The sequence below is a fragment of the Plectropomus leopardus genome, chromosome 23, assembly GCF_008729295.1.
Source record: "Plectropomus leopardus isolate mb chromosome 23, YSFRI_Pleo_2.0, whole genome shotgun sequence".
In the NCBI taxonomy this organism is placed as follows: domain Eukaryota; kingdom Metazoa; phylum Chordata; class Actinopteri; order Perciformes; family Serranidae; genus Plectropomus; species Plectropomus leopardus.
In genome coordinates, this window is record NC_056485.1 from 3,280,815 (window position 1) to 3,307,041 (window position 26,227).

Genomic DNA, 26,227 nt, shown 5'->3' on the forward strand with positions numbered 1-26,227 from the left:
GTCAGCATTTAACCTTACAGGAATGTTATTTGAAATGATAAACATCCCTAAAACGTTCTTTGAACATTAGATCACAATGCTTTCTTTAAAACTTTATTGCAACTTATAGGTAACATTAGACAATGTTGTAGGAACGTTTCTTGCTTGCTAAGGATCCAGTTCTTGCTGGTCTTTTATGGTTTGATATGCTTGTGTTACCAGCCAACATATGACAATAGACTTAACTGGTTTATGCCTCATGACACTGTTAATTCTCCATTCTCAATTTTCAATTAATTTCAATGGATAAACCAGCTAAAGTCACCATCACATGCTGGCATGAGCAGCTAAACCATCACACATATCTTGAGCTGGTCAAGCTGTTTTTTTATGCAGGTTATATTTTGAAAATATAAATAAAGTTGAAGAAAAAAACCCAGAATACATTCTTTTTTCCCCCCTTCCTTCGTCCTCCTTCCCCTCCTGTCTTCCCTCCTCACTTATTCCAAGCAACATCTTAATTTCCCAAACTGTCACAAGGTAACATGTAATTTAGCGCTCTGGATTTTGGGCAGACGGCTCATACTATATAAGGTGAAGGTTCTTTAAATCTGGTTTTGACGAATGAGTCAGCTCTGTGAGTTTTGGGTCCTACAAAAACACACTTCTGAGTGGTGGAGGAGGAGAGGAAAATTCTGTTTACGTTCCCAATTCATGTACAGTTATTTAGCACTTTGTCAGTAGGTTACTTGGAGGGGGAGTAGGCAGAAGGAGGCAGAAGAACAGGAATTGAGCTGATTGGCTGAGAGAGACTGAGCAGCAGCGAAGGACTAATGAGGCTGATACTTTCTAAAATTGGAGATAAAAAGACCAGGAAAGTTCTAATGCATTTATAAAGGTCTGAGTGTCTTTTCTCAAATATATCAAGAATGCTAAGTTTTCAGATATTCCAACTTAATTCATTGTTGAGGAGAGGTGTGGCTACTCAAGGGTTTGCTTGTTTTTTTGTTTTGTGTCCTTTCATTTTTAGAGTAGAGGTACAACCTAAATGTACTGTTTAACATCCTTGTCATGTACTTGTGACGGATACCCATTTCTCTATAAAAATACGTGCTTTATATATATATTTGTTCCCTGAAAGAACACTGTAAAAGGTGATTGCATTTGTCTTTGATAAAAATCTTGCCCTGTAAGACACAATTTAAAAATATTAAAACAACTGTATTAGTAAATATATTTATTTTGCATTGGGTTTATATCAAAACACTTTATTTTAAGAACTGTGATCAGTTTTTACAGAGTCATATGGAACTGTGCATTATCTACAGATTAACACAATTTTTACATTCATTAAAATATTACATCCTATATGATACATTTCACATCCATTAGATTAATCTAAAAATCACACTCAGATGTCCTGTATGTTATGAGGCTTCTTATTTGTTTAGGCAACAACATTATATAGGCTTCGATAAGGCTCAGTCATTTTTGGACATGTAAAGTGAAATATGTCGTGTCAAATCAAATTTAATCATATTCATGAAGTGGGATGAAATGCAAGAATAGATTATTTTAAGTCCAATGGACATAAAAAATATGTCAAATGTTTTTAAAATGTATCAATAATATTATCCTATTACTTAAAGGAAGAAAAGGGGCGCCATCTTGAAACACATTTTCTTTGCACTTGTATGCTAGCAGCTTTAGCTTACAAGCTAGGACCGGGCAGTGTTTTATTAGCAGTGGTGTTGAAGAATAAAAGCATATAATTGAGTTTCTAAATGGAACGATGAAGATATTTGAAAGTATGTTTTCGTTCTATTAGCTAATTAGCTTGTCAGCTCAAGATGCTAAGTGTTGGCTGTGCACTTTCAAACTGGATCTTTATTTAGTGGTTTGTTAAAGACAACTGGTTGATGTGAGTGTTTGCCTGAAGTGTTTTTATTTTGTGTGTTTTGAGTCATAGCTGCTCTCTGGCTGTTAGCGTCAATCTCAGCTACTGATAGGCCAGTGACAGAGCATTACTTAAAAATTCACAAAATATAAAAGTATGTTGTTGCAGAAAAAAACTGCAATTTAACTTCAGTTGGACAGCTTTGACAGGTTCCATTTGGAATCCTTTCGAATGTGGTCAAAGCATTTAAAAGTATCAGCAGGATTTTAGGATTTTAAAATGTGCTGGTGAGCAGGTCTAAGGTTTCTCAGCATTTTCATAAGAGTGTCCATAAGTGTTAAGCGTTGAGGTCTTTCCATTTTTGGAACCCATTAGCCACTGGTATGATTTAGCCTCTGGTGGCGACAGCTAATATTTTGGGGGTTCCGTGGATATTGGGGCCAAGACTTCCTCTTCCATGTACCTTTCACTGTTTTGAGTCCACTAAGCACTTGAGACACAGGAATACAACCAGGTGTCATCTGCGTATAAATGAATTCTTAAAAAGCTGATGAAAAGCTGAATTATTGTTGGACGACAGCCGTTGGGTTCTGAGAACGCATTTCGGCCATTGCCTTCCACCTGTTCAGCTCTCCGCAGAGACTGTTTACCTGCATGGATTCTAAATAAATGTGATTGGTCAGTACGCCTCTGACTGAAAACAGAAACCTGGAGTACTCCTATACCCAAAATCTTGTACCTTTGCCTAAAGATTCTGCATTCATATGCAGATACCTGTATCTACATATAGAGATGAAGGCGTCTCTAATTTGTTCAGCATTGGGCTAGGGCTCAATAGTTGTTCAGTCCATTCAGAGTGTACAGGAATTTAGGGGTTTATAATAAACATTTGAAAAGTTACTATGTATAAAAAGTGTTGGCCATTAGAATAACTAAGCTGTGCCTTAACTGACAGGTGTGCGGTTTTGGCAAGAAGTTGTGTACATATGGACATTCCATTTAAAATTGCACTTAGCATTACACGTCAATAGTGGACACTTCAGACACATGTCCAGGGTTGTACCTGATAGTAAGTTTTAGAGTTTTGGACGGAGGCATCCGACCACAGGCTTGTCTGAGCAGAACTCTTTCCACCAGGACGGCCGCTCCAGCACCTGGTTGCCCTGCATCACTGTCGACCACAGGTTCTTGTAAAGCTACGACAAAAAGAGACAAGGAGGTTTTTATGGGCTCAAGGTTGAGAACAAAGGTGCTGATCCATTTACAATCATATAATTCTTGTAACCTATTCCACTCTCTCTATAATATTTAGATTTTAAAAAACACCTTTCAGTCATTTGCCTCAAATTTGAAGATCTACACAATCAGCCCAGTTTCAAGGTGGGCACCCAAGATTGGTGTATCAGCATTTAACTAAATGTCTTCTCTTCTGTTCCTGAGTTAGAACACTGAGAAACGTTCAGAAATGTTTGGGTTTTTTTGCAGAACATTACGATGTCACAGTGAAGTTGACCTTTTACCTTTTAGATATAAAATGTTGTCATTTAATCCAATTAGCAATTTGTGTGAAATTTTGTAATAATTAGCATATGAACTGTTGACTTTTGGCCCAAAACATGTTTTCTGAGGTCACACTGTCTTTGACCTTTAACCACCAAGTTGTAATCAGTTCATTCTTAAGTCTAAGTGGACGTTTGTGCTAAATTTGAGGAAACTCCCTTAATGCCTTCTTTAGATATTGCTTTCATGACAATGAGTTGGACGCGGCACATACTGCGCTCACAAGAATGTGACGGACAGACCAAATTCATACTTCTGGAATTATTTCCTAATACTTCTTTCTAAAAGGACATATTCATTTTGACACTGAAGAAAATGGGATTGGCTCTGTGAGCTTTTGGCTGTGGCGTGGGTGGACATCTTCATGCCATGTGTTGATATGATACAGTTCCCTTCCTGTATAATCTGAGCTGTCATCTTCACTTCCTGTCTAACCCGAAATCAAAAACCTGTAATTAAAATGCCTTTTGAATCCACACCAACCACAAAAGAGGCAAAGTTGTCATCTCGAGGATACTGTAAACATACTGCTGGCCGTCCAAATGTCACATGTCCTCCGTATTTCAGGCAAACAACCTGTACAGATTTGATTAATTGACGTTTTGGAACCTCACTATGAATTTGTGTGGGACCGCAGCTGAAGAGGAAGTTTGTTTATGTGAGTTGAACAAGATTCTGGAGAGTGATTCATAACAGGACAGCCTGCTGAGTAAGTTGACTGTTTATCTTTTAAGATGTTTTCAATTTCTGCTTCATAATATTATTATTATTATTATGTTGTTGTAGGTATACATTTACAAGAAGGAGGCTGAGAAGGATATGATGCATGACCACAATCAGAAGCTGGATTCAACCATATGTGATTACTCTTATGCTTTTTGAAAGTGACTAATGGCATATGTTTTCTACAGCAGATATAATTAAGATTAATCATACATCATGATGATGACTTGTATCCAAGACAATCTGAATTATCAAGAAGGCAACTGCCCTCAGGCCACCAAAGGGCCCCAAAGGCCCTATATTAACTGTGTTTCAGAGATTTGGTTTCTGAAATAATACTTAACCACCTTGTTTTGGTGGTTAATATACACCACTACATCACAATATTAACTGAAATACTGTTTTAAAAGGCTAACACTGGATCCTGCAGTATTAGCCCACTTTCAGTTTTCTTTTTTGAATACAGACACAGAGACAGATTAGTTAGATCAGTATGACAAAATGTATCATCTGACGATAAAAAAACGTCTATCATTTCATATTGTGCTAAATTGTTTATTTTGTTAATGTTATCTGATAACGCTTTGCATCCGTTTGTGTAGCCGAGGGCGTGTCTGCATAATGCACGGCACCAAAACAAACAAACATAGAGGAGTTAGAAAGCAATACTGAACGTGGAGATCCAGCAAAACACACTGACACCGACCAGCCAATTCAAAATGAGGAGGGGCTCATACCCAAAAGAGGGGCGACTTCTGTTGTTTGGACGTGGTTTGGGTATGAGAAGTCATACACAAAACTAGAGGTGAGTGAATGTAGAAATATACTCGTATCACTGCTTGTTTCACCTGCTATGTATAAAATAACTTTTTTGCATTTTGGCATTTCATTTTCCCTCTTTCCTTCAGCTCTCTGCCTCTCGTAGACACACACACAAAGCAGGGCTTTTGCAGAGCTCCTGCTCATGACTATTATTTACATTTTACGACCATGTGCACCATTATGACTTGCAAATACTATCAATATCCAAACTGGAAAGCTGTTAGTTTATTTCCAGCTCGCAGTGGATGAATCCTCATACTGCAGTGACAGTTTAACTTTCTGCTGACGCAAACATCCAACTGTTGAGCCGAAGCTTCAAGTCCATGGCAAAAACATCAACACTCCTGGTCTGAGACGAGCCAGGCCTTTCAAAATAAAAGCACCACGGGTTCCACTTTGATTCATTTAATCATAACAATACTTTATTTAACTTTTCTTCATTGACCTTTATACTTAATTTAACATTATAACAGTACTTTATTCAACTTTATGATAACAGTAGTTTATCTAATTGTATGTTATGACTGTAGCTACACATTATTTACGAGCTAACCTAAAAATATTGTGATATTATTACACCATATTGCCCAGTCATACTTCTAATAGTGTCATCTCAGTGCTAATCAATGGCAACCTTTACAAACTAACTGAGTATTGCTACTACTGGTAATTTTACTACTAGTACAAGCTATCCTCATAGACTGCTGTGTCAGGTATATTAAATCTAATATGCCTTTGAGTCATTGTCCAATCTTTCTGATTTTCTTTAAAACAGCACTGGAACCAGTTGCTAGTTTGATTTTAAAAAATTCAAAAGTAAAAGCAGTAGGAGCTTTTCTTATTTGCACACAATTTTTAAAAGAATTTAAAAGTCTCCAGAACATACAGCAAACCCGAACCTTATGTTGGATCAGAATGTTGTTTTCTTTACATAAAGTCATCACTCCTTCTTCTAAGACCTTCTTATCAGACTTTTCTAGAATTTAGACCCCCAGAGAGACCTTGAAGTACATGGTTTGTAAATGTTTTCATGTTAGGAGGATGAAGGCAACAATAAATCAACAGAGAAGGAATGGTAGTCAGCAGTTTTAGCATTATTTAACTGTAATCTTTCTCAATTGTCCCTAATACTACAGATAAACCACCTAAGACCAAATCTGCAGCATAAATAAATCTGACTGATCCTAAAAGCTGACACAGATGAACAGAATCCACTGTGGGTCTGTGTGACGTCTTCATCTCTAAGGCTAAACAAACATCAGTTTAGCCTTCTTATGAAAAAAGGAAGTTCTCAGACAGTGCAGAGAGGGTCATTGTCAACAAGTGTCAAAAACAATTTATGAGCAAACACAGCGCTGGATGTGTTTTCCTGGAAGAAGGAGAGACAGCAGCCAAAGCTCCGCTGACTTCTTCCCGTAATAAGACTTAAACCTGACTGACTAAATGTCCTGCAGTGGTTCTTCAGGGGAACGGGGAGGGACTGAGAGGCAAAAACTACTATATGGTTTGTTACTGAGTCACTGTGATGACAGCCGGTTGGTGCACAGAGTTCATACAATTTATTTACAATTTATGCCAAACTATTTTTATTAGATTTTTTTTTTTAACAATATTAACATTATGTTTTTAAAATTATCCACAAATTAATTGTGTGCCATTAAAATAAATAAAGATTTGATGATCAATGATCAATTTAAAACGTGATTTTTTTTCAAATTAAATTAAATTAAATGCAATTTTGTAAAATGTAATTTATTTATAAATAGAGAGAAACAGATATGTTGGCAGGCTGATAATGATAGGTATCTGTTGCTGTGACCAAAACCAAAATAACCAATACTATTAATTTAAAAAAAAAAGAATATAAATCAATCTTTATCAATCCGTCATTTCTGATTATTTCATTTGCATTCTCCAGACTCCATAGATGTGACTGGGTTCAAGTGCAAATATTACTTTTAATATTAAATGCGATAATCAAGTATTATTCATCGCAGAAATTTCAAGATAAAATACATTGATATTGTGTTAAATAGTTATTGTTAGAAACAGATATAGCATTTCAGGGCCTTTTAAGACCATACATTCTCTGACACGACCATTGATACTTCTTGTATTTTTGGCCTGGAAATTTGTACTTGCAAATTCCATAACTTTTCCAGGTTTTTCATGACTGTACAAAAACTGTACAATGCCAACTTGTTATTCTGGCAAGTGGCCTGTATAATTAGGCTTTATGTGTGTGTATGTCTTCACCTGTCCATCCGCGTTGCCAATGGGTGAATTGAGAATGAAGTCAGGAGGTGCCATAACATCCACCAATGCTACTGCATCATCTTTGAGCTGGAGGAGACACACAGAAAACAAGGCTGATCTTCAAGTCAGGAGGGAGAAGCGTCTATTAGAACCATAATGTCATTATTCAGCTTTATGAAAACACACAGGAAATGTGGAAGGATAAGAGAGGAACCCAATGACAATAAACACTGTAAATCAGTGTAAGTAAGAAACGCAGAGGATGGTGTGTTTGTGTACCTGAGAGCAGAGAGTCAGAATGGCCATCTGCATCAGCTCTGTGGGTTTCCCTCCACTCAAGTAACCACCTGCACAGAAACAAAACGAAATATCAGTACCATGGAATGTTACGTGTATCTATGCATGCAGTATTCAGAGTACAGTACTAACCCTGGTAGAGTGTAGCTGTGTGGTTGCTGAGGCTCCACAGTCCGTACAGAGCACACAGCCTGCTGAGGACAGCTCTGAGACCAACTGGTGTGTCCTCATCTGTAACCAGCTCATGGAACCTCTGGAGACAGCTGTGCTCGATGTAGGCGATGGCCAGGGACCGACAGAAGTACACCTACACACACACACACAGAGGGACATTGATAGCATTTATTTTTGCTCTACACTCAGGCAAACAAAGCAAAGCAATACAACATGAAGATTCTGATTATCACGGTTTAATTCTGAACATGTGTGTGTGTGTGGTGTGTATCAGCACTCTTTGTATTTAACTGAGAGTCCAAACTAGACATTGAGCCTCATATGCAGCAATATGTTCTTTAATTTCTCTTTAATTTCTCTTAGATTTTCTGGTAAGAGAAAAAATAAGAGAAGTCAACTCCAGATGCACCAAACGCTCTGAACCATCCAAATCTGCTCTGACCAGGTGTGCTTAGTGATGAATCCCACAATTCATCAGTCACCTGTTAGCAAAGGTAACGCCCACTAAACACCATATAAGGGCAGGTTTTGTGCCGTGTGCAAAGACTGGAGGCATGAGACCAAAAAGGGTCGTAAGAGGAACTTCTGCAGGGGTGAAACTGATGAAGGCCTACTGTTAAATAAACTTAAACAAAGTAAATGTGATTTTAAGGAAATATTCCAAAGTATTAAAAGTAAAAGTACACGTGAATAAAGGTTTAAAAAAAATTAATAAATGAAAATAATTTAAATAATTAAAAGAAATGCAGCATTAGGGACGGACAGATTATCAGTCTGGCTGATTATTATGGCGGATATTTGGCATTTTGTCGATTATCTGTATCTGCAATAAAATTAATGAATTAAAAAGTGCAAAGAAAGTGTCAGCATGAGGAGGAGCCTTTTTTATTTATTCATTTTTAATTTAGATTTTTACTTGACTTTATAAAAAAAAGTTGCTGTATTTGATGTTGAACATTTCAGTTTTGATTAAACGTTTGCTAAAGGCATTTAAACAAAGTTTTGTGTTGGAGTTTGAAATACCTTAAAATTCATTTTCTAATTAATAGTTTTAGTTGCACTTGTATATTCTCATATTTCTGATTTGTGCACAAAAATCTTAATTTGTAAGGTAGTTAACTGATAATAGAAGTACAGTAAAAAGTGTAACATCTGAAGTGCAGTGGATTAGAAGTGGAAAATGGCATGAGATTAAAATACTTAAATAAAATAAACGTAAAAGTAACCTCAAATATGTACTTAAGTACAGTACTTGAGTAAATGCAGTAAACTGACCGAATGTGGAAAAACTGAGACCCGCAGTTGAAATGATTTTTGAATGATGAATGAAATGATGTTGAATGAATCTCAGGCTGTTCATCATCTGTTTAGTTAATGGAAGAATGTTTTCATGATGTATCCTTTCACTGGAAGAAAGGCAACAATCTGGAGGTGGTATTATTTAGAGGTTATTATGCAACAGTTTTACAGGTCTGGCCCACTTGAGATCAAATCGGGCTGTATGTGGCCTGTAAAGTAAAATGAGTTTGACACCCCTGCTCTGGAGACTGTTAAACTGCGACAATGAAAATTATGACGTCATACTGATACAAAAACAAGTCAATTAAATTACTGAATGCGGTGACACACACATTTCCCAGAACCGCAACACACACCCGTCTGACACTTTCACCTCCAGTCTGAGTCTGTGGCACAATAACACAAACCAGATGACCGCAGCCGAGACACAGCCAAAACAGTCAAAAACTCACCTTCATTTAGCTAAACACTATTACTGATTCTAATCTGTTCGTGTGGAGGCAAAACATGAAGCAGAATCCTCTGATTCTGATAGATTTCACTGCTTTGGTTTGACCGTGACTGAATCTGGAGCGGAAATTATTGGCTACAACTCTACAAAAGGAAGAAGAATGGAATTATGTGCTTAGTGAAATTCTCAAAAGCTTAAGAAACATTTCTCAGCAGTCCTCTTTAACCATAGCACAGCTAGAAAATACTCATATCCTTTTTTGCCAAAATTAGCGCACAGCTCTGCAGCAGATGAGTCTGCCTTTGTATATGTCTGTCTGTATGTGTTTTGGTTTTTTTTTTACATGTCATGTGTGACATCACGGACACACTGAAAAACAGGTTAGTAACAGTAGAAGCAGCATGGATGAGAATGAAAACTTTATGGTGATTCATTTAAATCTCTTATTTATTTAGTCTCTCAAACTGGGTGCAGAATAATTTGGGTCAATGTTTGAGTTCTGCTTGGATAGAGATGGACATTAGGTTATTTAGCGAAGGCCCGTCTTTGCATCTTGCCGGTAAAGGGTGCGTTCACGTGGGTGTTTTCGTCACTGCCGATTGGAGACGGTGACGATAAATACCTGACTACTGCTCAGTCATTTGATGCGGGTGTGGACTGTAACCTTACCCATTACATTAAAAAGCCAGATTTTAGCAGGTTTTAATTTGTTATTTCCAATTAACTGATTCATTAAATCCATAAAGCTGAACACAGCTTGTGCTTTGGCCACACAATTATTAATCACAATTATCAGTGCATTATGTTATGACTCCTAAATACCCACTTTTTTAAATAACTAAATCCATCCAGTATCCATAGACTGTGCAGTGTGTGTGTGTGTGTGTGTGTGTGTGTGTGTGTGTGTGTGTGTTTGTTACCTGGCTGTTATTTCGGACCTCAAAGTCATCTTTTCCAGTGGCCCTCTGTTGCTCCAGCCTCTTCTGGCTCTCTTCAGCCAGGAAACACACCAGCCACTTGTAGGCAGCCAGAGGAACTGATGTGATGAACCAAGGGGATACTTACTGGGTTAAACTGGAAATAACTGTTGTAACTATTTAAATAACTGTTTGAAAGTATATCTATATAAATATAAGAAAATATTCATTAATTTTCAGAATTTTAACCCTTTGAATGCCAGGTTTTTGTCATGAATCTACTATGTTTTTTGATGAAAAAAACTTGAAAAATGAATTATTTTGAATAAATTACATGCTAAGAAGACTTTTATTGATAATCGTAGCCTGGGATTTGTCAATAATTAGCAGCAACATGGATTTTTGTACATTATTATTTTTTGTGCAGTCACAAATATGCACACTCGTACCGCTCTGGGCACAAAATGCGCTTTTCAAATAACTAACATGAGTCCTTATCGTAAATATCAAATATTCTTTAATTTTTCAGAATTTTAACCCTTTAAATGCCTGGTTTTTGTCATGATGCTGGTATGTTTTTAGATGAAAAAATATATATATTTTCAATATACTACATGCAAAGTATTTTTTTAAATGATCAAAAACTGTAACAATTTTGTTCACACAGAGTATTTTAAACTCATTGTAGGAGCGGAGATGTGAATTCCAACATTAAACAAACATACACAATCTTGCCAAAATGTATGCCATATGTATGAACATGGCCTAAATTATGCAAAAAAAAGAATTAAAAGCATGTAACATGCTACAAACAGTCCCTAAGGGTTAAATGTGAAAATGCAAGAAATATTTTGTACCAAGAATTGATGAGTAATCGTGATAAATAATTGTGATCTCAGTCGTGTTTAAAATTATGGTAATTATCATTTTGGCCATAATTGTGCAGTCTTAATTCCTGTAGTACCTGCAGCGTCCATACACTCCTCCACTGTTGTTGCTGTAAACTTGCTTTCTAGGATCTTTCGGGAATCATCCAGGAAATCCACGGTGTGAAGGGGAGACTCAATCCGCACACCATCTGAAACCAGACAACAACAGCTGAGACTTAAGGAATCAATCAGAGTTCCTGTGCTCACAATTCTTTTTGTTTTTGTCTCAGCAGAAAGAGAGTGTATCTCAGGCATTCATTTCCACCATGGCGCACAGAGGGAAGTATTATATTATAATATTCCAAGAAATTACTCAGAATTTCCTGGATGCCATAAAAATCCGAGACAACAACTTGAATATCCTCTTGAAATAAAGGTAAATTCATGAGAAAGAAAAACTAAACATTTTTTTAAAAGAAATTAGATTATAATGTCATAAATTTACTAGGCAAGACTCCGAAATCCTCTGAGATTTAAGTCTCAAATCACACATTTTGTAGAAAAATGTCCTCAAGACTTTCTGCCAGAGAGTCAGATGGTGCAAGAGCGACAAAGTCAACACAGGAAGGAAGCTGTTACAGATTAATGTATCCAACACAGAACGCAACATTTAGAACATTTGTAGCTCTTTAATTATTTATAATTATTATTTAAACTCAATTACAGAATGATTATAATTTTTTATCACTTTTTTCAAGTCTTGTTTACCTGTTTTTTGTTACTTCTTTTCTCATTTTTTGTATTTGTATTTTTTCTTTCTTTCTTTCTTTCTTTCTTTCTTTCTGTCTTTTTAAAAAAAATGTAATTCATTAAATTATATTTCTAATCTATTTAATTCATTTACTAATTTTCTTGTTCTTTTTTACTAATTTCTTGCTAATATTTAGGTCATTTAGGTAATCATAATAATAATAAGAAGAATTATTATTATTATTATTACATGTTTTTCAAAGCTGTGATGAAAACATGTTGGCTTTTTTAATGATTTACTGACTATAATAAAGGCTTTCATAGGTAATTCCTCCTCATTTTTCACATTTTTCACATATTTGGAGGGTCTGGATTTCCTTTGTGTTAATCCTGTTTGTTCCCGTTTCCATGAGCACCCCTCACAAGCTTTGGACCTACATTTAAAAATGATGTTATAAAATTATTAAACATTTTTTAAGCATCTTTTCCAGGTCATTTCTGTGTTTTCAAACTTTCTTTTAGGTTTTTTTTAAATTTTATTCTTAGCTATCAATCTTTTTTTTTCCCTTTTTAACTCGTTTTCAGGTAATTTTCTTGTACTTATAATTCATTTCTTTCTTGCCAATTTGCTCTGGTCAAGATTAGCAGGCTCATCAGAACTTGCACCTGCAGCACATCATGTCAATCACAAACAAGTGATCTGCCTTCTGAAGGAATTTTTGGCTCTATGTTTGGCCCCCTCCCCCTAAAAGCTGGTAATGACCCCTCAGTGTGCGGGGACTGACCACGGCGTTTGGCATGGAGCCTGCTCAGCAGGTAGTTGCTGGTCTGCTGCAGTAAGACGTTGTTGTCTCCTTCGTATGTGCAGTTTGGGTCGTTGTCATTACGCAGATCACCCAGCCGGTTCACTGAAAGACACAGGAGGTAGTTAGCTCTCTGAGTGTGTGTGTGTATGTGTGTGTGTTTGTGCATTAGTGCGTACAAGCATCTGTGTGTGTGATACTGACTGGCCAGGTATCCATGTCCCCCGCAGGCCTCCCTGCACTCCTGGATCCCCCTCTGAGCGGTCCACGAGCCCAGTGGTTTACTAGAGCAGCTGATGGCGTGCATCTCCCTGCCCATCTCTGCCTGCAACACACACACAATATACACATCTGTATGACACTATGCAGTATAACTGTGGATACAGACACACACCTCACTAGCTAATTGATAAAAAAGTAGTCCCTTTAATTGCTAATGGTCTTGTTTGGTCATATATTGTATGGAGTGTACATAAAACTGCGATAGTTATCCATATTGTAGCTGATTGTATATAAAATCTGGGACTTTTCTTATAGAATGTGAATGTATATATAGGGGTAGCAAAAAATAAATGTGTATTTCTTCCTCCTCCTTTTTGAACACTGGATGATTTAAGATAAATGAATTTAAATGAATTGAATGACTGAATTCTTTTATGATAATGTCACACCACCGGGTGGCTCATCCCCCATGGGATTATATGACACATTTACAACAATGAGAGCAATAGTCCACAGTGCATATTTCATTGTATGAAAACAGCTGGCCAAAAATCAGAATTAAAGCTGAATGGGAAACTCAAAATACATACAGTATATTAATAAATAAATATCATCGTACACCTACTGAAACAATGCTTCCTTCCTCATGTCGTAAGCATTCTTTAAATTAGTTGCTAACTTGAATGTCTCTTTCTCAAACAGCCAGGTCAGTCGCTGTGAGTCATCGATATTTATCAAATCTACGTTAGCGTTCATATTAATGAACAATTCCTCAGGAATCTTCCTATAAAAAGAACAATACAGAATAAAGTGATACTCATTTTCTATTTCTTTAGGGCCACATATTGGGCAAATTCAACTGTCTACTTCCAGGCCTCCATACCAACTTTTCTTCGACAAATTATACAGAAGATCATTTTCAGTGGAGTATTCATATTTCATTTCAGAGTAGGTATGTAGTTTTGGTTAACTCCAAATCCCCTCCGCCAAATTATTATGTTTCCTTATTGTTACATTATGAAACACCATCACCGTTATTTTGAAGAATAATTGCTAAAATCTATATCTACAACACACATCATGCATGTCTGCTCCCCACACTCAATGCCTTTTTTATACCGCTTAAATATTTACATATTTTAATATTTAAGTTTAAGTGGCTTGAGTATTTGTTATTGAGACTGATGTATAGATTTTATATGGGCCTTATTTTCATTTTTCATTTTGTTTTTTTTTTTTTTATTGCACTTAGCTGTCAGGCTTATTTGCTTTTATTTGTGTGTGTTTTTTTTTATTTCAAATGTTTGAAATAATGATTCCTTCATTCATTCACTTTGACCTCATCATAACTCACTTGTCTTTCACTCTTGTCCCTCATCATCTGTCCGACCTGGAGCTCGACGAAGTTCATGAAGATGGTTTTGCTGAAGTGTTCGAGGCGTACGCTGCCGCCAGGTACGGGATCAGACGCCATTGCTGAAACGACAGAAAAACATCAACACCTTCTGTACATTTTACAAAGAATCTGCAGTTTGATGTTGTGAATTTGCTTTGAAACGCCTTCCTCTCCACCCTGACCTGTAGCTGGTACTCCAATACAGGAATCTCCTCTGTGTCTTTGGGTCCAAACTGTCTCCTGGCGGCTGAGAAGCGGATGGCAATAACCAGAGCCAGCTTCAGGTTGACCTGAGCCATTCTGGTGATGGACAATCTGCCTCCTGACAGGGCGCCCAGAGACTCCCCGAACCGCTTGTTGGGGTCCTTAAAGGAGAGAAAAGACACAACGGAGAGACGTGAGAAACAGGACTTAGAGAGAATAAATATATGTGCATAATTGCTGCTTATATCATAGTTCTTCAAGAATTTGGTGTTGGACTATTAACCCTTTACAACCTGGAGCCATATCACTTTTCTCGTCTGCTTTCAGATGCCTTTGACAAGTATTTTAAACTTTGAACCTGCACAACCTTGTCCAATTTCTTTCAAAAACACGGGAAAAAAGGAGCGACTTGGTTAGAAATTTTCCCAAAATTATTACATTTATTTATTATTTATTATTTTTAAATAGCTATGGAAAATGTCTAGGAAAAAAAGATAAAAAGCTAGGAAACAGAATATATTTTTAGTATCATAAGCACATATCTAAAATTATGTTACTTATTTTTGTTGCTAATTTTCTGGAAATTTTCTTGTACTAACAAATTTCTTGCTTTTCTTGGGGAATTTACAAATCAGTTTGGCTGAGGATTGCTACTTCACATGTGCAAGTTTCAAAAACAGGTTCATTTTGGATTCAAGAACAAAAATGACCAAAAAATGATGGAGAGGTTAGACTTGTTACTTGTTAAAAAGGCACAATCATGCCATGATTTTTTTTGACATGCCTTAATGAAAACTGTATGTTGAAATACGTACGTAACTGTCAAGCCCATATTTTTTTAAGGCTTTTTAACTTTTGTAAATCAGTGCCTTTGATTTTTTTTGGTTTTGGCTTATTTCCAAACAGAATTACAAGTCTAATCTATCCCTCATTTTAGGTCATTTTTGGGGCTTTTCTTCTTTTGTTGGTCATTGTCTTCTTCCCCTGTTTTTGAAAGAAATCAAGTCATTTGCCCAGGTTTCAAAGGGTTAAAATCTACAAAAGACCTAAGAAAATAGAAAATGTGTCCTGAAAGTCTCTACCTCCATTATGTCCTTAAAGAATGTAGAATCCCCTCCAGATCAGCTCAGGATTTCAAGCATGAATCTTCCTGTTCCCCCTGTCTTACTATGTGTTCATCATCTGATGTCTTTGTTTACTCAGCTGGGTGGGATATTCTGTTCAAGACCTGGGGACAAGTTCAACTTAGGACCCCACCACAACTACCTCGTGCGGTCAGAATCTAGCAGAATCTAGGTCCATGGAAAAAAAGGTGATCCAGATCAAACTGAGCCATGTTTCCGTTGCTTTCTGGTTTGAGAATATTTTCGGATGGTTCTGACTGGACTTGGACTGTATGTAATATTTCATACCTTCCTGAAATGTAACGACAGCATAAGTGCCCAGTAATGTGCTACTTACTTTGAGCTTTTCAGACTAATAAATACACAATGGAAACCCCCAAAATGTGAGGAAATGTAATATTCTCACACCTATTTTCCTTATTAAACTGTCCTCGTTTAAATTCAACTTTCTTTCGATCACGGACGACTGATGAGGCGCAATTGCTTTAATTGCCTAAAACTAATTTTATTCAAACTCAACAGAGACAAATTAAAACTCACCCAAACCGTATTGGTTTATCTTGCTAGTAAGCTAGTAAGTCTAGTTAGTAAGTCCACTGTTCCAACAATCTCCAGCTCCGGTTTTGTCAAAATAAATCCTTAATTCACCAAGTTAGATGTATGAAACATGCTGTTATTCCCCACAGTCTCTCTCTGCCTGCTGGCCGCCGGGTGTTTACAGTCCTGTAACGTCTTCCTTCACCACTTGGTGCTGCTGTGACTTTCAGATCAGCTGTTCCACCAGTAGAGACCAAAGCTCTGGTGGTGCATGCTGTGCACTACATACAGTGACTTTAATAGAAAGAGGAGCACTTGTATTTATGACAGTATTGAAAAACACACCTTCAGGATTTCTAATTAACCTGGTATACTATGATATGGCCGAAGGCCAGTTCTGACTTTCGGATAGATTAAAAGATGAAGGTGCGTTAGCTTGGTGATACCAAAAGGTTTAGTTCCCCATATCTAGCTCCTTGGTTTAGGCCTCTGGACTGTCCTTACTATTTATACCTCTCATGGGGTAGCAGAGGAATTTTCCAGGTCTGGTTGTCATTAGCAGCCATCTTCTCTCCACTTCCATATGGATTTGGCCCCTGAGAGCTCATTAAATCACTGCAGCAGTGAAAAGCAGCAGCCATGATGTGAAGACAGTGTTTGACTGCTGAGCAGCTGAAGGTTTCCTGCTGCAACCATCTGTGCCTGAGCGCGGCACACTGCATGCATTTTTGAAAGGTTTCTTAGTAAAGGGACGGTTCTTTTAGGACTTGCTGCCAAAGTGAACACTGAAGGGAATGCAACTATATTCAATTTTTACACTGATTTAATGGGTCAGTTCACCCAAATTACTGTCAATTTTTGTAATTGTTTTGGTTTCAATCTCTGACAATTCTCCCTTGGCTTAGTCAGGTAGCTGTGGCTCAGGTAGGAGATATTGTCCAGGTTTGACACATTTTAATGGAAATATAAGGGTTAAAAGAAAGCTGATCGTTTCTTTTTACTATTCTATGATTTATCCACCTCAGCATGCAAGTGCTTAAGCAGTGCTCGTTTGCTCAATCAATGTTTTCACTGGTTTAAGTGACTAATGCCACGGGCGCATGCAGGTCATATCTGCTGTGTGGTAATTAAAATGAACTCCAAAAGGAACTTGCAAAAATTAAACTTGGCTAGTCCTCTCTACAAGGCAAGCCAGTGGCAAGCCAGGGAAGACAACCACTCTGTAACACTGCTGTGCTATCACAATAGTACAGCATTTTCGTAGCTCCAACGAAAGCCCGAGATGTCTTGTCTGGTACAGGGGGAGGCAAAGTGTGTCTCTGGAGCCAAATGTGGCTCTTTAGCCCCTCTCCAGTGGCCCCCTGTGGCTGAAAATGTGTAACTTTTTTTGTTATTTTCTTTGTCTTGTTTTTGTCTTGCATTTTTAGATTGTAAAAATGCGTAGTCTATATACCAATAAGTAAAATGTTTTAAGATTTTGCCTACTGAAGTGTGTCATACATCTTCGGTTTTGCATATTTTTCCTCTAAATTCTGCAGAGTCTCTATAATGATGGCTAGTCTCAAGTCTTTCAAGCAAGACCATTTATGGGTTCCAAATCCAAAACATGGAAAAGCAGCAGCTGACGTGGACCGATTTATTTGCTTTAAGTGCCAAATAGTAACTGCGGAGCTGCCACCATGTGGTAAAAACATAATAACAGATGCTCATTTTGACCTTTTAGTACTGTTGCAGTACTGTTGTAGAAATATTTTTAATCAATATTTAAGTTTATTTCTGTATCAAATCACTGGAAGAGGCTATAAAGCTCTGTAGTGAGAGCGGGGAACTACAGAGTTTGTAATAATTTGCTGTAGGGTCATCACTCAGAGTGATAACTTACACATTACACATACTCATTTTACACAGTTAAAAAAAATTACTAGGTGGTGCAGCTTTATTTTAACTTTATTTGGTGCTTATCTAGTGTCCTCTCTTTGGCCACCATTGGTAATTTAACTCACCTTGAAAGGTGTGACGTAGCGTCCATCAGGAGTAACATCTCCAGTTTTATTCAGCAGATTCTCCCGAGGGATCCGCACATTATGAAACAAAGCAAACCTGAAGACAGAAACACACAAATACGACTTTTGGTCACATACACACTGACAACATGTGCACAACACAAAATGGGAAATGCAATGAAATTATAGTGATGTGGTGTGTTTGTTTGATTACAGCAGGTTGCTAATACTCATACTGTATCCTACCGAAGCAAAAACCTGAAATAAAACACAAAAAACTAAGATTTAACCCTTTGAAACCTGAGCAAATTGGTTTGATTTCCTTCTTTCATAAACATAGTGGGAAGGCAAAAAAAAAAGGTAAAAAAAAAAAAAAATAAATAAAAACATTACCTAGAAAAGTCTTAAAATTAATAAATATGTACAATTTTTTTTTAATTTTCCTATTTTTTTTGGTAATATTATTTTAAATATAAAATCATTAAAATAATAATAGTTTTCTGGACATAATTCTCTCTCTCTCTATCTGTATATATATATATATATATATATATATATATATATATATATATATATATATATATATATATATATATATATATTTTTTATTTTTTTTTAATAATCCTCCTGTCATTTTAAAAATAAATAATTTTAAGGTCAAACATTTCTAGGACTTCTCTTGCCAAGTTGGTCACTGACATTTTTTGTTCGAATGTTTTTTAAAAAAATCAAAACATTTGCTCAAGTTCCAAAGGGTTAACTACCTTTTAAGAATAGCAAAGAAGACATTAAATATTTTTTTTTTTTGTATAATTATCATTTCAATCCCCAGGCTCATAAGGCAGTAATCTTACGGTGCCCTGGACAGAGAACAGAATCTAATAGGACAAGGCCAGAAACTACTTTACAGTGGCTCAAACAACAAAGTTCATCATCAACTTTGTGTTATTTTATTTTATTTTAATCGACTGGACTTTCAAAAGACAAAAATTCTAAAAACTGTGGGAATTGAAGCTTGTTTGACTTTGAGGATTTGGGGTTTTCCCTGCATGGACAGGCCTGTATGATTATGATTAACTGCTTGGTTACAATCAGTTTTTCTGCGTGTTTGCGATCCAGTTTCTAATGTTTCCTTTAGGTCTGACAATCCTCTGCTGTAAACTTTGAAAATAGCTCCATCTAGTTGCTTTACTGAGGCACTGAAGAGCATGCTGCTGGTTTACATCATCAGGGGATGATATATGGTGTGTGTAGGACAAACTTTGAATTCTAACATAAGGTTTGTAAAACCCCAGTGTTCATTTGGAGGCTTGAACTGTTACCATCTGAGCAAGATCACAGCTGATGAATGAACCCAGTTGAAAATCACGCTGTTAATAGTCTCCCTCTGCCGTCACTTACCCGTTATCCAGTCCGTTCTGGCCCAGCTTCTTGCCCATGTCTCCGACCAGCACACCAGGCATCGCCAGCAGGGTCTTTGGATCTCTCACCTGCAGCACATTTCATTCACACAGATTTAAAAACATCCGTTTATGGAAAATCAGTTCAGCTTTATAGCATAGTTTTAGAAGTTTCATGCTCTTTGGAGGCATTTTCACATTTTAATATAATGATGAGTCCTTATCAAGAAAACAGCAAATAAAAGGAAAAAAGTTGGCATTTTTTATATCCTTGGGGCTAATAATAACAACAATCAATGTCGTTATTGTTTTTATCATACCCCGTCATTTTTATGTAGGCCTCTACCAAACATTTGTGATGGCCGCTCATGGTGATGGTAAAAAAGAAAAAAAAAGAATTAAATAGTATTACCAGTGTGTTTATGATGTCCATGTTCATTAACAGTTACAGTACTGTAACATCTCACAGATGGTTAAAAAAAATCATACTGACATAATTTCTTTCACCAAATATATGATGAAGTAATATTATATATGTAGTATTAATAACAGTAAATATTCATGCCTTTTTTATTTTAATTTTTTTTTTTTAAAATTATCTTTTTATCAATACTTTTACCATAAAAGGCCAATGCAACTTTTTGGTAAAACATGGTTTAAGACAGTAAAAAAAAAAAAAACAAAAAAAAAAACATACTTACATTTTTTTTAAACCACTTTTAATAATAATCATGTTCATAAGTTTTTTTTTCTTTATCAAAAAATAGTCGATTTTAATTTCATTAGCCTAGCTTCACTGCCTATACCAGAGAAGGCCTCGTCAACCATTTGGTAGAGCGTGTGTTTACACAATTATTTGACCCTTACTAGATTTTTTAATCTGATTTGCAGTTTTGCATTTTAAATGGAGCACATATACATTTTTGTTGTTGTTTTTGTTTGTGTTGGAAGGACTTCTTTGAGTTGGACAAATCAAATGGACATTACATTACCTTGTGGACTAACTTGTTAAAAAAAAATCTCAGCTTCTTTCATACCTTAAACTCCAGAACTGTTCTGGTTTGAGATTTTTTTGTTTAAGCATGAATTAAGATTATGCTTTTCATTGCAGCTCTCGTTTCAAATATATCTATCTATCTATATATATAATAAGTTGAAAACTGTGTTTTCTGACAAGCAGCTGTGTGACATCACATCAGATAGCAGCCCATGGTGACGTAACCAGCTGAAACATGGTCAGGGGTTGAAGGTCGGAGTCTTACCTGCACGATGAAGGAGTGCAGGCCGTGACACTCCCCGTCAGGCGTGTAGAGCTGAGCGAAAACCATGGCGTGGGTGGCAGTCTTCCCCAAGTTCCCCACCCAGAACTTAGCAGCCTCAAAGTCCGGAGAGTTGATCACAAACTCCTGCAGAGTAAAAAGTTCAAGTTTGACTCCAAACAGTAGATCAGATACTGTAGATACTTCCATGCTGTCACATTTCACATTCATACTGCTGACCTGGCTGGAGGGGTCGTATGTCGCTGTGGTCCTCATGGCTCTGGTGTTGCTGCCGTGGCTCAGCTCAGTCAGTGCAAAGCATCCGTACGTCTAAAACAAGACACATGCAGCTGCAAATTCACAGTTTATGGTGATGGATCTGAATATCACACCTGAGTGAGATTAGATGTGGAAGCAATAATTGGAATTGACGAGCCTAACATGCCCAACTGTGTATCCTGAACATTTTGAGTTTTGAGAAAATATAGTGCATCACAGTAGAGCCTTACCAAAGCTGTGTAAAGTGGATTTATTTGCAGTGTAAAGAATTCTTACCGTCATGTCTTCAGTGTATTGAACAAATTTGCTGTGTCTCTTTGATCCTGTCCTTGCGATAGTCGCTCCAAACATCTGAAACAAAAGATATTCTTCTTAGCATCTTTTCCTGGGATGAGACAATGACTAAAAAGGGAAAAAAATGTAGATAAAAAATGGAATGCCGCCTTAAAGGGATAGTTCAGATTTTTTGGAGCAGGGTTGTAGGCTTAGGCGGTATCACAGTACAGTACATCAAGGTATCTACAAATCCTACAGGTATGTTTTTCAACACTGTCATGAATACAGCAATCCTCTTTCTATTAAAACTCATTGTATGTAGTGCACAGCACGCACCACCAGAGCTCAGTCTCCGGTTTCTACTAGTGGACTTGAGCTAAAAGACAACCAGTAGTGGAGAGAGATGTTACTAGATTGTAAACAGCCGGCGGCCAGCAGAGAGACTGTGGGGAATAACAGCATGGTGAATTAGGGATTTATTTTGACCAAAACAGAGCTGGTGTTGGTTGGAACAGTAGACTTACTGGATTACTAGCAAGAGGGACCATGAGTCCCACCAAGAACCATTGAGTTTTACTTTGTTTCTGTTGAGTTTGAATTTGTGTGTTTTATGCCGAGTTAACATGGCAATTAAGCCTCGTCAGTCTTCTGTGATTGAGAGAAAATTTAATTCAAAAGGTGGACATTTGTATTTGTCTGTTTACTAAAGAAATAGGTGTGAGAATATTATTTTATTAAATTTTTGGGGGATTCTATTGTGTATTTAGAGAGCTCTAGTCAGCATGGGAAGCCAACACTGTCAGATTATCAGTAAAGGAAGTAAATACAATGCATGCCATTACTGCTTTTGGGTAGATCACATCACATGTCCTTCAAATCTTAAAAGTTTTGATAAACTCATTATGATCAATGTTTCATTTTGCACACCTCCCACCACCGTCACCAATGCACACTCACCCCTTTGTTGAGGAAGTACTTGGCCGACAGCGCCCAATCATACATGCCCAGAGAATCATTAAGGGCCACACCCTTCCAGGGGTTGGCCATCGCCTCCTCTTGTGTCATGAAGTCATAGCGGAAAAGCTGTTTCACCCTGTGAATTTTCATTTGAAGATTTATTTTCTATATGTACATTATATAAATATGGACGTAATGTATATTACATAGATATGGATATGTTAGATAACAGAGGATGTTACTGGTGGTCAAAATTTGCAACTTTTGGTTGTGTTGATACCTGAGGAAGGTGAGCTCTCTCATTTTCTCGATGGGGACGTCTTCACCAGGCCGACGTGCAAACAGAGGGTCGTCCTCCAGTGTCTTAAACACATGTTGCTGCAGCACAGTGAGGACGAGGAACATTTAGATTATTAATCATCTATTTTATCTAAAAGCATGGTTCCTTCAGATTACCGAAAGTTAAAAACATCACTTTTTAAGACATTTTAATGCAACTCGGCATAACAATAAAGACCAATTTCACACAAAATTAAAAAAAAAAAAAAAAAAGATTGCTTAAAGTTAGGGAAAATGTTATCAAAAATGTTTTTGGAACATAAGACATGATGTTTGTGGTCTGGTGAAAAATTTAAATCTGGGGAGAACTTGCATTCCTTGCATTTTTCTGCGATTTCACTGGCAAGTTTTTCACTCTGCATGAAAAGTGGACTCAGTAAATTAGTTTTAAAAAAATAGAAGTTACCAATTATTTTTAGATTTTACTATGCAACATTAGAATCCCATCCCATGTCTGACCATTTTTAAGACTTTTAAAAGACTGATTCAGCCCTTTAAAACCTGGATACACATCACTTTCTTGTGCTGTTTTCAGACTTTTACAAACATTCAGACCTTTATTTCAGAGACATATTGGTTTGATTTCTTTTTAAAAAATAGGGGAAAAAGCATTGAACAACTTATTAAGAGATGTTCCACAAATTGCAGGAAATAAATAGATTCTGAAAACTGTTTTTTAAAAGTGCTAGAATAAAATATCTGTAGAGAAAAGAAAGAGCTACAAAAAGAATTGTATCTATAATGATCAAAATTACATGTTTAAACTTATGTTACAGAATTATTAATTATTATTAATTATAATATATATTATATTATTATTATAATTATTCTTGTTTGGCTTTGTTGTTTTCTTTTAATTCAAAAATCTAATAATGAGTCTCTATTTTTGTGTGTTTGCTTTGTTTTTGTTTTGTTTTTACTAATTCAAAGTAATTTTCTTTTTTTGGTACTTATTATTTTGCTAATTTTTAGGCCATTTATTCTGTTGTTGCTTACTGCCTTCTTCCCATAAAAAAAAAAAAGAAATCAAAACAATTTGCTTATATTTCAAAAACCCGGAGTCCTTTTAACATTAGTTCGAGCCTCATTTTTAGATTTTTAAACTCAATGCCTTTAAGGTTAAGGTGTTTTTAATTCATTTACAAATTAAATTATCTGCATTGCATCATGAATTTTTGTATGTTAAAATCTTGCATGTCATACCCCTCTCTTTCTCTCCCCATAATTCTACCTCTACACTGTCCTTTGACAAAAATGCCAAAAAATAAATAAATAAAGTGTGTTTAACTTTTCAGCTTTTCATATTTAGTCCAAACTGCAGAGAGTATTTGATGGTGCCAGCTACCTTGAACGCCAGGATTTCCTCTCCCTCTAAGAAGCAGAGCATGTCTTTCCAGCTGAACGAGGCTTGTTTCCTGTAGATATCCAGCGGGCCGCTGGGTAAATCAGCCACCGCGTGATCCATCTTCATGTGTTCAGACTGAAGGTGTTCAACGTGCAAGGACATCGGGCACTTTGCTCTCTAACGGAGGACAATAACAAAATTGGTGTGAAAATATGAAAGCTATCAAACACTGTATGTTTGATTATCTGCGATAACAAAGGAAATGCAACCAGATGGAGAATCTTTACCTATAGTTGAGTTTTTGTCAAAAGAGAGCCTTTTTACTCCCTCTCATATAGAAGTTTATGGGGGGGGGGGGGGGGGGATTTTTTTCGCAACATTTCTAGGATTTTAGTATGTTTCTAGGTTTTAAGGACAGTTCAAGTTTTTAAGGATGTTTCCAGGATTTTAGGCCATTTCTAGGATTTAAGGATGTTTCTAGGTTTTTAGGACATTTCTAGGATTTTAGGATGTTTCTGGGATTTTAAGACATTAGGTGACCTCTGTCAGGGGGAACTTTTTTAGATAAACAAGCTCTATTTCAATGCTGTTTTATGCTCTCTGGTACCTTATATATACTAAAAGTACAATATTCAGTGTGAATCACTTTATTTTCAGAATTAGACAATGGTTGGGCGACAGATTTGGCCAGCGTGCTCTTAGCTTAATATCACTTGCTTTATGTGTTATTATAACTGATATTAATCACAACAACTGTGTAATTCCACATATCATCATACTGTATATACTCTCTGAGAGGGTAACCGTATTGTGAAAACTCATACCGTTGCAACAAACAAAGGTAAAAATACCAATATGAATCTTTGCTTAATCAAATGAATACAGAGGAATCCTGGAGACAACAGCAAACACCGACCAGTATCTGCTAATCTGCTGTCTATAGCTTCAGTTTTATGTACCCAAATATTGATATATTCCACTTGAAGCTGTCAGATATTGTAAAACTCTGCAACAGAGCTGGCTGAATCTAGCTATCTATCTAAACTTTGTAGCTCAGCTGCTATCTTCACTGTGCAAAGTTCAAGGTTTGGTCGGTGTCTGGAAGCTGTTCAGCTGGTTTAAGTTCATTTGTCCAGCACACAGCAGTGCATTAAACTGGAAGAAGGCCATATAAAGTCAAATTAAACCCAGCATTGGTCCCAGTGTCACTCTGGTACGAGTAGTTTAATGTCTAACTTTAACCGGCGTTTCCTTAAAGAACCGACATGCTTGTAAACAACATGGCGTGTCTGTGGTTATGTGTCTTACCGTGTACTGTGTGCCGCCTGTTTAACTGCTGGGTCAGACCGACCTGAGCTGTGTTCCGCGCTGTTTCCGTGTGGTTGTGTGTCAGAGGTAACATGCAGGTCGGTTGTTTTCTTAGGCCAAAAGATAATATGCCATTTCCTCTCCGGACTCTTCAAAGTAAGAGCACCATATCCGTACAGTATTTTTCAGAACTAGACTCGAGAGCAGCCTTGACTTAAAAAAAAAAAAAAAGAAGAACTGAAATGAAATGACATTACTTTTAATCAAATAAAAAGACATAAAATGAAACAAAATGGCATGGGATGAAATGAAATGGCACGAATTAGAACGAAATCAAATTAATTAAAATTGAATTAAATTAAACTAAATTGAATTAATGGAATACAATTCAATTTAATGAAATGACATGGGAGGAAATGGCAGAAGATAAAGTTACATCAAATGAGATGAAAGTAGATGAAATGACATCAAATGAAATGGAATTTAATTTCATTAATGACATAAAATGAAATGACATGAAATTAATACAGATGAGATTAAAATGACAAAAGCAAAATGAAATGATAAAATGAAACGACCTGACAAGAAATAACAGGAAATTAAATGATATGACATGGAATGAATTATTGTATTTATTGTGCTATTTATTGGTACTTCTATGCTGCCCTCTGCTGGACAGCACTGAAACATAAACTTCTTCTACTTTGAATTGTAATGTGATTTTAACCCTTTCAAACCTGAGCGCATTGGCTTGCTTTTTTTTCTCTTTTTTTCAGAAACG

At 36.5% G+C, this 26,227-nt stretch overlaps 1 protein-coding gene across 1 annotated transcript; it reads right to left on the bottom strand.

Annotated features, from left to right (window-relative positions):
- Positions 1–1,201: 1,201 nt before the first annotated feature.
- On the bottom strand, positions 1,202–25,572 carry LOC121962194 (peroxisomal acyl-coenzyme A oxidase 3-like). The gene is given in 20 exon segments (XM_042512410.1): positions 1,202–3,072; positions 7,238–7,324; positions 7,517–7,584; positions 7,667–7,841; positions 10,379–10,494; positions 11,340–11,453; positions 12,780–12,902; positions 13,002–13,122; positions 14,374–14,459; positions 14,462–14,495; positions 14,598–14,780; positions 18,284–18,380; positions 19,685–19,773; positions 20,946–21,089; positions 21,183–21,272; positions 21,498–21,572; positions 22,455–22,590; positions 22,735–22,832; positions 24,139–24,315; positions 25,447–25,572. Coding segments are annotated over 19 exon segments (2,118 nt in total). The 5' UTR covers positions 24,301–24,315; positions 25,447–25,572; the 3' UTR covers positions 1,202–2,952.
- Positions 25,573–26,227: the final 655 nt, after the last annotated feature.